At 34.8% G+C, this 13,646-nt stretch overlaps 1 protein-coding gene across 1 annotated transcript in view; it reads left to right on the top strand.

The window, feature by feature from the left end:
• The window catches only part of LOC103605994 (ankyrin repeat and sterile alpha motif domain-containing protein 1B-like), a 225,933-nt gene that overhangs the window by 208,270 nt on the left and 4,017 nt on the right, over window positions 1-13,646 (top strand). Inside the window, exons 5-7 of the mRNA XM_008590590.1 lie at window positions 7,102-7,177; window positions 8,895-8,996; window positions 12,171-12,284. Coding sequence (XP_008588812.1) covers window positions 7,102-7,177; window positions 8,895-8,996; window positions 12,171-12,284 — 292 coding nt within the window. The remainder of the gene's footprint in view (window positions 1-7,101; window positions 7,178-8,894; window positions 8,997-12,170; window positions 12,285-13,646) is intronic.

The following is a 13,646-nucleotide window of genomic DNA, read 5'->3' as shown; positions in this document are numbered from 1 at the left end:
CCTCGGGCGGGAGCGCCGCCGCGCTTCCCAAGCAGCGCACTATCCAGTGCACCACCGGGCCGGCCCCTTTAGGTTTTTTTATGTATATGATTATGTTGTCTGCAAACAGGGAGAGTTTGACTTCCTTTTTTCCAATTTGGGTGTCCTTTATTTCTTTCTCTTGCTTAATTGCTCTGGCAAGGATTTCCAGAATTATGTTGAATAAGAATGGGGAAAATGGGTATCCTTATCTTGTTCCTGTTCTCAAAGGAATAGTTTTCAACTTTTCCCTAGTCAGAATGATGTTAGCTGTGGATTGTCTATATGGCCTATATTGTGTTGAGGTACATATCTTGTATGCCTAATTTGATGAGAATTTTTATCATGAAAGGATGTTGAATTTTATCAAATGCATATTTTTCATATTTGAGATGATCACGTGTTTTTTGTCCTTTATCTTGATGTGATGTGTCATATTTGTTGACTTACTTATGTTGAATCATTCTTGTATTTCTGGGATAAATCCCACTTGATTGTGGCATATAATCTTTTTGATGGGCTATTGAATTTGGTTTGGTAGTATTTTGTTGAGAATTTTTGCATGTATGTTCACATCAGGGATATTGGCCTGTAATTTTTATTTTTTATTGTGTCCAGGTCTGATTTTGGTATCAGGATGATGCTGTCCTCAGAATGAATTTGAAATAATTCCCTCCTTTTGGATTTTTTGGAATAGTTTGAGAAGAAATGATATTAGTTCTTCTATAAAAGTTTGGCTTAATTCAGCAGTGAAGCCATCTGGTCCTTGGCTTTTCTTTGTTGGGAGACTTCTAATTACTGATTCAATCTCATTACTCATCATTGGTCTGTTCAGTTTTTTATTTCTTGGTTCAGCCTTGGCATGGTATATGTGTCTAGAAATTTACCCATTTCCTCTAGGTTTTCCAATTTGTTGGCATAAAATTGTTCATAATAGTCTCTAAAAATCTTTTGTATTTCTGTCATATCATTTGTAATGTCTCTGCTCTCATTTCTGATTTTATTTATTTGGGTCTTCTCTCTTTTTTTCTTAGTCTAACTAATGGTTCATCAATTTTGCTTATCTTTTCAAAAAACCAACTTTTCATTTAATCAATCTTTTGTATTGGTTTTTTGGTCTCTATTTTGATTAGTTTTCTGATCTTTAAAAATTTTTTTATTGTCATAAAATATAACATAAATCCTATAACCTAGGATTTATCATTTGGACCATTTTTAATAATACAGTTTCATGGAATTAATTACATTCACAATGCTGTGTGACCATCAACTCTATCTATTTCCAAAAGATTTTTTATCATCCTAACATATGTTCTCTGTCCATTAAGTAATAACTTCCCATTATTCCTTCCCACCGGTTTCTGGTAACCTTTCATCTGCTTTTGTCTCTGAACTTTTTTTCTCTTTAATTTGTTTTTTTCTGAATTGACCCATGATAATTGCATATATTTATGGAGTACAGTGTAAAATTTGGGGACATTTATCCAGTGTGCAATGGTCATATCAGGGTAATTAGCATATCCATCACCTCAAACATTTGTCACCTGTTTGTTTTGGGAACATTCAAAATCCTCTCATTTAGGTACTTGAAGGTATAGAGTAATTTGTTCTTGACTGTAGTCAGCCTATATTGCTATAGAATACTAGATCTTATTCTTCCTATTGCTCGATAATTTTGTATGTATTGACCACCCTCCCCCCACCTTCCCCCTTTCTTTATTATTCTCTGGTAACCACTGTTCTGTTCCCTACTAATATGAGATAAACTTTTTGAGCTTTCATATATGAGTGAGAAAATGCAATTATTTCTCTTTCTGTGTCTGGCTTATTTCACTTAACATAATTTCCTCTAAGCTCATTCATGTTTTGCTTGTCTCAGAAAGACTTTATTTTTCCTTCATTTCTGAAGAAAAGCTTTGCTGGGTATAGCATTCTTGGCTGGCAGTTCCCCCCCCACCCTCCCCCAGCACTTTGAATATATCATTTTATTTTCTCCTGTAAGGTTTCTGCTGAGAAATCTGTGGTTGGTCTAATGGGTATTCCCTTATAGGTGACTGGACACTTTTCTCTTGCTGTTTGCTGTTCTTTGAAATGTCCCCCCAAGCTCATGTTGAACTTAACCCCCAATATGGTGGTGGAAGTTAAGGCCTTTAGGAGGTGATTGAATTGTGAGGATTATGTGCTTATGAATGGATTGATACATTCATGGAATAATGGGTTGATGGTTTAATGGGTTGTTATGGGCATGGTTCTCAGGGCTTTATAAGGAAAGTGAGTAAGGAGATTAGCTCTCTTGCTCAGGCCATTCTTTTGCTACATGATACCATGTTTTCCCCTGGATCCTGTAGAGAGTTCCTACCCAGAAGAAGGCCCTCACTAGATGCATCTCCCAGACCATAGACTTCTTAACCTCCGAAACTGTAAGAAATAAATTTCATTTCTTTATAAATTACCCAGTTTCAAGTATTCTGTTATAAGCAACAGAAATGGACTAATACACTTTTTTAGATTTCTGTCTTGGCTTTTGACCGTTGGAAGTTTTACTGTAATGTGTCTTGGAGAGGACCTTTTTGGATTAAACCTGTCTGGGGATCTTTGAGTGTCTTGGATCTGGAAGTCCATATCTCTCACAAAACTTGAGAAGTTTTCAGCCATTATTTTGTTAAATAGGTTTTTAATGCCTTTTTCTTTCTCTTCCCCTTCTGGAAGATCCATAGTATGGATGTTTGTATGCTTAAAGTTGTCTTATAAATCTCATAGCCCTTCTTCATTCTTTTTGATTCTATTTTCTTTTTCTCCTCCCTTCCTCCTCCTCCTGCCCCTCCTTCTTCGTCTTCTTTCCAACTGGGTTATTTCAAAAGACCTGTCTTGAAGTTTAGAACTTTTTTTAATGCTTGATCTAGTCTGTTCTTGAAGCTCCTGGTTGTAATTTTTTTCATTTGATGAATTCTTTAGTTTCAACACTTGTGCTTGTTTTTTTTAATTTATAATATCTATCTCTGTTGAATTTCTTATTTAGTTCATGAATTGTTTTCTTGACTTTGTTGAATTATCTATCTGTATTTTGCATCTCACCAAGTCACCTTAAGATTATAATTTTGAAAAATCTTTTAGGCATTTTATAGATTTCCTTTTCCTTGGGGTCTGTTACTGGAGAATTATTGTATTCCTTTGTGGATGTCATGTTTTCTTGTTTTTTCATGTTTCTTGTATCCCTATGTTGATGTCTGGGCATCTGGTGGAACAGTCACTTCTAATTTTCTGGAGGAGGTTTTGTGGGGAAAGACTTTTTTTTCTGTAGATGTGTTCTATATTGTCAGTTGGGCAGGGTGTTTGGGGTTTAGTTTTAGGTGAATGCAGTAGTGTAGTCTCCATGTAATTCTTTTGACTGTATTAAATGTTGGAGTTATCTGTGAGTGCCTCAGTGATCAAGCCTGTGGATCTTTGTGGAGGCTATGATGGAGCTTTGATGGGGGTGAGGGTTTCTGCATGGGCTGGTTCTTCAGTCCTGAAGGGGTGTGTGCAGGCATGTGAAGCTCATCTGGACAAAAAAGTGGGGTTGTGGGTGGGGGGTGGCCTCAGGTGAGCAGACTTCAGGCTGAAGTAGACAGTGTTGCTGGGCCATGGGTGAATCCTATGGACCTGGAAGATTCTTCTGCTAGAGTGGGTGGGCTTTTGAGTGCTACAGTTGGAAATTTGGGCCCCCTGGATTGGCTGTGGAGCACTTGGCAGATGTTTTGCTGGAATGTGTGGGGTCACTGGGGCCACAGGTGAGCCCTTGGGCCATAGGGGGAGGTGTTGGAGCACTTCAGTTGCTACTCTGTTGGAGCAGGCTTCATCTCTGCAGTGGGGAGGTGGGGTGGCTGGAAGGGGCAGACAGGACCTTGGGCTTCTGGGAGAAGTGCTGGGGCACTCTGCAGCCCCTCACTGGAGTGAACAACTCTGGGTGGGGTTGCCAAACCCATCTATTTTAAATGTTATATTTTTCATTTCTAGAAGTGCTGTTTGGTTCATTGTCACATCCGGTCAATTTTCATAGTCCTCTTATTCTTTAGTCATGTTTGATGTTATCTAGTTCTTTCATCTTATTGATTGTGTATTTATATTCCATAAATCATTCTAATAGATGACTTTTTGTAGGTTTTATTCTTTTCGTTTGTTTCTACTAATTCTTGCTCCTGGTGGCTTGTTTACTTTCATGTTTGCTAATTTGTAATTTTGAATTTGTATTTGTTAGTGCTTTATCTGTTGGAATTTTTGGAAGCCTAGTTTAAAGCGTATTTTTTTTTAGAGAGGGTTGTATCTGCTTCTGCAAGGCATTTATATCTGCTTCTGGTACTATACATCCAAGACCATTTTATTCTACATTTTGGCTCAGGATCTGGGGGTCATAGTGATTGTATAATATTTGCCCCAAACTTACCGCGTGAATATGGAATTGTCCTTAGGAATTCTTAGGGGGAGTTTATTTCTTTTACTCTACTCCACTTAGAACTAAGTTCTATATAGACATCCTTACTTTTTCCCCCTCGTGCAGCATATTTTTCTTAGAATTTTTTTTAACTGTGTTTTTCTTTAGAGGTTTTAGAGTTTTTCAAGGGTCCCTGTTCAAGTCTTTCAGCTTGCTTGTACTTCACAACACAGAGTATTAACCACTGTACAATCATGGCTTGCTTGGACTTCAGACTTTACTGCCCCCTTCCCACTCCCATCTCGCATGTCTGTCTAAAGCCCAGGCACTAGTCTACCATGGACTGGCAGTTTCTCTACAACAAATACCTATTCCATTGCTAACCCCATGGATTCATACTTTCTCTCCCCTGTGGTTCTCCCGCTCCCCTGTGTCCCAGGCTCTGAGGAATTCCATTACTTTTTTCCTTCAGCCCTTTATTAAAAATGTTTAGTTAATTTAAAATTTAGAATTTTAAGATGTGCTATCCAGAAAGGGTTTTTCTAACATCAGGTCCAAAATTTTTTGAGAAGTGGAAGCTAATTAAATTATTCTGTGGTTGACAAACCACAGAATGAGGGCGAGAAGAGTTAGATAATTTCAAGGGATTTTTTTCATTGAATGGAAAAAAATCAAGTGTTCATGCCCCACATTGAAATATATTTTTAAGAGCTGAATAATTTTTCACAGTTTATTTTTCCTTTGCATGGGGATGCATATTTATATATTATTATTTTTATTACCATCTTTATTAGTATCCGAACATACCATGCCAGTTACATTATAATTCCAATACGTTTCAGTAATGCCTTCTTGAAGATACATTCAGATCACATTGATATTCAGTGTTCCTTAAGCCTCCTTAACAATGCACTTATGAACTATTTTAGGTTGAGTTAATTATACAATATAGACTTTTATTAATTAAAGTTTTTACATTATATATTATTTTATAGTAATATTTCTATTTCAGATTGAGATTAGAATCCGACATTAGAGACTGGGATATTGATACTATTCAATTTAACACACACACACACACACACACACACACACACACACACACACACACACACGACCTGTTAGACATTTGTTAGATTCTTGAGAGAAGAAAAAGGTCTAAAAAAAACTCTAACATTTTTATAGCTTGAAAAACATCCTCTTTGAAATCTTCTTTGGTTTTCCTCAAATCAGAATCAATTTCACGGGCCAGCCCTGTGGCTCACTCGGGAGAGTGCGGCACTGGCAGCGCCAAGGCCATGGGTTCAGATCCTATATAGGGATGGCTGGTGTGCTCGCTGGCTGAGTGTGGTGCAGACGACACCGAGCCAGGGGTTGCGATCCCCTTACCGGTCAGGGAAAAAAAAAAAAAAAAGAATCAAGTTCACCCTGCACCACTCACAAATATCTGAACTACTCACAAATTCCCCCCTTTTCCATTTGTGTTCCTCTTCCCTCCACCTTTTACTCTCAAAATAATTCCTAAATATTTACATTTTCAAAATACTTTGTTAGGCATTGGGGGTACAATGGTTAAACAAATAGATGTGATCTACATTTCCACTGAAGTTACAGTTTATTAAGGGAAATAGACAATCACATGAACTTGTAAGTAATGTGGTATATGAGAGCTGTAATAAGGAAAATATAGATTGATGTGGAACACACAGGAAAAGCACTAAACTTCAAGGGCCAGGGATGTCTTCCTACATGAGGTTATATTAAACTAATATTTGGCATGTAGTTTAGGTCAGTGATTCTCAGAGTGTACTCTTTAGACCCTCAGTGTCATGTGAGAACTTGTTATAAATGGAAATTCTCAGGCCTCATCTCAGGCTACCAACAGAAACCCTTGGGATGTAGCCCAGAAATCTGGTTTTTAAAAGGCTCTCTAGGTGATTCTGATTCATGCTGAAGATTGGAAGCTAGTAATATATGTGAGGGCCCGACAAAGTGGGTTAGGAGTTGGGTCCTGCCAGCCTGAGGGACCAGCCTTTGAGACCCCTGGCAAGAAGACAGGGAATGACACTAATATGAAAAAGCTCAGTAAGCCTGAAACATAGGGTATGGGATCTAGGAGAGGGGTTGTGGTGAGTTAGAGAGGGAATGGAGAGGAAAGCAAAGAGAAGATCATCTGGGTTTTCTAAGCCACATTAAATTGTTTAAAATTCATTTATCACAGATATTTATTTATACATATGTCTCCTCAGATAGGATGTGAATATACTAGGGCCAGGATGATATTTTCATATCTCAGAACATCTCTCTAACTATTGTTGGCATGTAATTGGTGTTTAGTAAATGCATGCTGATTGAGTGAACTTGTTGGATATAAAAGCCCTGTGTGGTAGGCATTAGTACACTTATTTTATACTTGAGGACAGCTGAGGCTTTTAAAGAGAAGGTGAGTGGCTTACTAACATAACAAAGTCAAATGGCTATTCAGAAGCAGAGGTGTTTATAAACCCAAGCGTTGGATTTTGTTTCTAGAATCTCTTCTTTATTCCATACTACCTTTCTGTTGGAGAGAGCTAGGATGACAGAAAATATGTATCAATACATAAAATGACAGAACATTTTAACCTGTAAGCATTTCAAATGCAACTGTGCTTGCTTTTTTCTTCTTTTTCTAGACAGAAAAGGGGAGTGCACTTCATGAAGCAGCTTTGTTTGGAAAAGTGGATGTTGTGCAAGTTCTGTTAGAAACAGGTAACTATTGTGATTCTCCATGGAGGTTATCCTGCCAAATACTATTTCTATTTCAGAAGTAGACAAAAGAAAATGACACAGTTTTTTTTCTTTTCACAAATCACTCTTTTTTTTTTACCTTCACCCAAAATTGCAGATATGTATTCAGATCATGTAGAACTGAGTCTCAGTATTTAGATGAAATTGATATAAATGTGCCCCCCTTCCTTTGCTTAATGGATATTTTAGTGAAAAGCTCTCAGTAATTGCAGTTTTATACATTTAAATCATATTTAAATACAATAGAGAAACTACCAAAAGGAAAAAGAAATCTCTGCCTTTTACAAGAGGAAAGAATTGATCCCTGAGAAGTTATGACAATTGCTTGGTTTATGAAAGAGCATAGTATTTTCCCTAGGTTTTTATATGGTGAACAGAGATTTGAGCTCCCTCCTATTAAGGTAAATTCTCTTTCTAGTTTCTTTATCAACTGAGTAGCTATTGTTTGTAGGTTACAGTGATTTATTTTAAAGGGAACCTTTTAAAGTGAATACCTTGAAGAAATAGCAAAGTAGGCCTATTTATCTTCATATGTATATTCTGACTGAAGTGAAATAAAATTGTAACAGGTCAGATTTTTCTTAGGATCAAAAGGCATGGGTACAAATTTATACTTGTAAACAATTGCTGTAAGTCTTTCATGTTATGGGATATAGTGTGTTTATTGTCCTCTGTAAAAAAATAAAATGAAAAAATATTGACAGACTATTGAATTATGAGTGTGCTTGTACAAATTTAAAATTCCATGTATATTTAACTTTGACATTCAATGAAGTGATATAAGAAATGATGTGAGACAACAAGTTAAATATGTGCTGGTCATACATCCCTACAAAAATTTAAACAAATATTTAATAATCTTATGATGAACTGCCATTTGGGATCAGATCCTGTAAACTGGTTTTGTTTGTAGTTAGGTGTTTGGAAAGTTTTATAAACGTTTTTAGGGCACTGAAAACTATTTACTACATTAAAATAAATTCTTTAGTACAATAAGTATTTTCAGAACTAAAATAATAACTAACAAAGGTGTTTCAGTCACACGCTTTAAGAAGTTCGCACACCAGGTAGATGATGAGAATGGCTGGCATTGAATATAATCTTGCACAAATAAATATCAAGGAGTATTTGACTTTATAATCGGACAAATTATATTTGTACAATAGTTCAAAATAATCATGCCTTTTTAACTTTTGTGAATGCTCAAGTGCTCTAAGACTGTTCTTATATTACTCACGTGGTACATGATTATCATTTACTAATTATTTTTTATCATACTATGCCGAATATATGTATCACATGACCATTATACTTAAAAATTTCCATTCTAAATCAATAACATTTTTCAGTTTGAGAGTGTACTATCTATTTAAGTAGCTACAACCCAAAAGCTATCACTGAGCTCTGAAAACCAATCTTAGTGATTGGGTCAGTGCCCTTTGAGGGTTAATTTATTATCAAGAATGTTCCTAATCTTTGGTAGCAGTAGGCCCTCACATTCTTTCTTGCTAAAATCTAGTGCATATGTGTGTGTGTGTGTATATGTAGCACTTAACTTTTTAAACCACCTTCAGTGTTTGTTCTATATATGTTTGAAATTACAATAGTTATATATTGACATTATCTTCTGAGGACACTCAAGTGGTTTACATCTAGTGTGTTTTTGTTTTTCTTTCAGGAATTGATGCCAACATAAAGGATAGCTTAGGTAGAACTGTCTTAGACATTCTGAAAGAACATCCATCTCAGAAATCTCTTCAGATTGCAACACTCTTACAAGGTAAACAGTATTGATGATGGATGAGTTTGCCTTAAAGTCAAGATTAAATTAAAACTGTTATTGTCTTCTTATGGGTTTTGAGTTACTGTTTACTTTTGAATGAATTTATTATTTGCATTTTTTCTGGTAGACTTTTAACCTAAAAAATAACACTTTTTAGTGTTTTATTTCTGTTTTTCAACTACTCAGTATTTAAAAAAAGTTAAGGTATTTATTAACTCACTTGACATTAAAAAATCTTTTGAAAACCCATGTAGTAAATATGCAGTTATGAGTTTAAAGTTAATAAGGCTATAAAGTGGTAATGAGTATCTTACATTTGAATAATACTTTAATAGTTTTTAGGTATTTTCTATTATTTTGTCTGATTTCTATGACTGTGGGGTAGATCAATCAGATATTCTTCTTTTTGCATATGAAGCAAATTCAAGCTCCTAAAGATTGAATGATTTGCTTAAACTCTATATATCCTATTCTAAGTGGCAGAGCTAATACATAAAAGCTGGATTAACAACAATGAAAAGTGTATTTAGCTGAAAGAATATAGATTATTTCCTCCCTAGTCCAGTACTACAAGATAATTCTGTATTCCAGCCCTTGTTTTTGATAAAGGTCATTTAAGTACATGTGTAGTTAGTTACAGGCTAGATATTACTTTTTCATTTGTGGAATTCTGTACTTTCCCATTTGATTGAAAACTTCTATGAAAAACTTAGATTTAGATGCTTTCTGCTTCTGCTTGGTGATTAGGCCTGGCATGTAGCATGTTACCTACAATACCCAAATGTTCTTTCTCTCCTTTCTAGTTAGCTCCTACACTGTTCAATGGTGATCATCCCCTACAATTGTTACAGATTTGCTGCAAGTATAAGAGAGGGAAGTAGAATAGGTTTCACTAGGTATCATGTGGGAAGCTGAAGAGCAGCGTTGTTCTGCAGAGAGGTAAATGAACTAAAACCAAGCTGGGCAGGGGACATGTAGCTACGGGAATCAACAAAGGCAAGTAAGGGGTAAAAAGAGTAGATGAACCACATGAGGTCATTATTCTTTCTTCTCTATTTCCAAAACCATTTTCTTGTCAGTAAAGAAGTTAATTGCTAGTCAAATGCATACATAGATGAATCAGAGAGTAATCCAGTCATGGCTTTTCATATTAATTCAAATTAAAATCAAGTTGAATGAAAGCTAAAAATAAGAGTGTTACACATATTTTTATCAGTCTTCCCCCTCTGGGCATTTTGTATTTCATGTTGTACTTTTGCCTCTAAGTAAACCTTTAAAAAACTGAAGCTTGTGCATACTATGTCTTTTGGAGAGTGTTACACATATTTTTATCAGTCTTCCCCCTCTGGGCATTTTGTATTTCATGTTGTATTTTTGCCTCTAAGTAAACCTTTAAAAAACTGAAGCTTGTGCATACTATGTCTTTTGGGAGAAGCAGAATAAATGTCACCCACTAAAAAGGTGGCATGACATATTATAGACATTTTTTAACATCCTGCATTAGTTCAACTTAGATGAAAATTTATTATATAGGAGCACTAGCTTTTCTCTCTTAAATAGTCAAGATTCATTAGGTATATCAATTTGCGATAAGGGTATGGGTCATCTTTGAATTTTTCAAATTACTGGCAAATTTTAGAATATGTTTAGAGTATGTTATCTGTGTTGTTTACATTCCTGGATTTCAAGTCACTGGTACATTTTAAATCTAATGAAAAAATTTATTATTGAAATAGAGCCTATTCATATTACATAAAATCACTATTTTACAAAATCACTATTCAATTTACATAATTATTACGTGGTTCAAAAATTTTGAGGATAGAATCCCATAGGTTGCTTTCTTTCCTAGTAGAATTTGCTGTTTGGTAGAAACTATTTGAATGGTATGAGGACACAATTGATTGACATGAGAGTATAAGCTTTCTTAACTGGGTTTTAAGAAAAAAATTCTGAGTAAAGAAGTACAAGCAAAAGAACCCTATGGGAAGGGAATCTGTTGATTTAATCATTTATACAGATGCTATAAACTAGCCACTGCAGGCTGAATGTTGTTGCAGATAGATATGTTTTGTTTAGATCACATATTTTTGGCCTACACTGTGTTTCCATAAAAACTGAATTACCTGTCAACATTTAAAAAGATAGAATTTCATCTAAAACTACAGAGTTTTGTCTTCTCAAAAAATATGGGTTTCATTTTAGTTCATTATTGAACTTTAGATGGGCACCTGCTTTCTGGTTAAACATGCTCTACATACTTTGTTCTTTATGTGACACTGAGGCTGAATATTAGCTAACATTTATCCCTGCATTCAGATGCTGTTTTCCTTATGATTAAGAGAAAATGAGATGTTTTATTGTCCCAGGTCTATCTGGCTATCCTACTTATTAGCTGTATGAATACAAACAAGTTAATAAGCCTCCTAGTTGTCATCTTTAAAAATGAGATGGTAATAGTGCTTGTGTCATAGTTTTAAAAGGATTAGATGAGTTAATTTATATCAAATGCTTAGAACAATGTTGAATACATAGTAAGCAGCATTTAAGTTTTAGCTGCTATTACTATTATTATGTCTTTATCAAAATTGGAGAAAAGACAGATAGGCTGAGTGTAGGACATTACTGTGAGAATAATGGGAATGAACATTAGTTTTTCGTGGAAGTGCAGTTTAGGATGCAAATTATGCTCATCTTGCAAGATTACAGCACCATTATAAAATAAACTTATCCATTTATGTTACCTGACTGGTTGTTGTATCCATCTGAATTTCATATCCCTGTTTTAGGGATCAAATCTATTCAAAGCATCTTTCAGAAAGTTTTAAATCTTCAGATAGAAAATATTTAAGAAGATCAAGGAGGCTTTTGTATCTTCAACAGGTGAATTTATTTTTTAAAGAAAGAGTATGGTAAGTTTGGTTTTCAGAAGAAAAGGATTCATGAGATTCTCCCAAAGTATCTGGTTTCATTTTTAAATTAGGAATCCTTAATAGCTCATCATGACGTTCATTTGTTTTTTTGTTTTTTGAAATTCTTTAAAAAACAGGATTATATTTAGGATATGAGAAAATAAATGAAAAACTTATCGTAAGTAAAACTTAACTGCTTAGGTACTGATTTTAAAATAAATGAATTCAAGTATGTAATCTCAAAAATGTGTGCACACAGAATATTTAGAAGGCATGGGAAGATCAAAAGTCCTTGAAGAGCATGTGCAAGAAGATGCAACACAAGAAACACACATTTCACCTCCTGTTGAGTCTCCTTCCCAAAAGACCAAAAGTGAGTAGCTAATTATAAATCCCTTAAAACTATACTAGATTTGCATGTACAAATTATTCCTGTATGCATAAACAGGCTAAATATTGTAATTTCAAGCCTAATAAGTTATATCATATATTATATATGTTATTCATGTAATCAATCAACATTTATAGAGCTCCTGCACTATTCTCAGCCGAAGATATAATAGTGAACAAAGCAGATAACGATCCCTGCTGTATCTAAGTTTATATGGCATAAATAGTTCATAGATTTTTTTCTTAAATATGTTTATTCCAGCTGTAGTGAGGTATACTTGACAAATAAAAATTGTATGTATTTATATCATATCAAAAATGTGATGTTTTGATATGTGTACACCCTGTGAAATGATTGCCACAATCAAGCTAATTAAGATATCCCTTACCTCACATTTTTTCTTTTTGGTGGTAAGAACGCTTAAGATCAGCTCTCTTAGCAAAATGTAGGTGTACAATATGATATTATTAACTGTAGTTCCCATGTTGTACATTAGGTCTCCAGTATTTATTCATCTCTCATAACTGAACCTTTGTACCCTTTGATCAACGTCTCCCTATTTCCACCAACCCCCAGACCTTGGAACCACCATTCCATTCTCTGCTTTTATGAGTTTGACCTTTTTAGATTCCACATAAGTGAGATCTTGCAATACTTGTCTTTCTGTGTATGGCTTAATTCACTCAGCACAATGTACTCCAAAGTCATCCATATTGTTGCAAATGGCAGAATTTCCTTTTTAAATGCTGAATAATAGTACATTGTGTGTGTGTGTAATATGTGTGTGTAGTTATATATACTGCATTTTCTTTATCCAATCATCCAACAATGTATACTTAGTTTGTTTCCATATGTTGGCTATTCTGAATGATGCTCTTGTGAACATGAGGGCTCAGATATCTCTTCAAGATTCTGATTTTATTTCTTTGGGATAAATACCCAGAAGTGGGATTGCTGGATCATATGGTAGTTCTATTTTTAATTTTTTGAGGGAACTTCATACTGTTTTCCATAATGGCTGTACCATTTACATTTCCAACAATGTTGTACAGGGTTCCCTTTTCTCCACAGCCTCACCAACACTTCTTATCTTCTGTCTTTTTGATAAATAACAGCCATTCTAACAGGTGTAAGGTTATATCACCATGGTTCTGATTTATGTTTCCATGACGATTAATGATGTTGAACATCTTTTCATATATCTGTTGGCTATTTCTATGTCTCTTTTGGAGAAATATCTATATAGCTCCTTAGAACATTTTTTAATTGGGCTATTTGCTTTCTTGCTACTGAGTTGTAGGAGTTCCTTATATATATATATATATATTTTTTTTTTAATTAACC

This window comes from Galeopterus variegatus, unplaced genomic scaffold (genome assembly GCF_000696425.1).
Source record: "Galeopterus variegatus unplaced genomic scaffold, G_variegatus-3.0.2 Scaffold6220, whole genome shotgun sequence".
Lineage (NCBI taxonomy): Eukaryota > Metazoa > Chordata > Mammalia > Dermoptera > Cynocephalidae > Galeopterus > Galeopterus variegatus.
The sequence above is the reverse complement of the archived record's forward strand: the minus strand, read 5'-3'. Positions and strand labels throughout refer to the sequence as shown.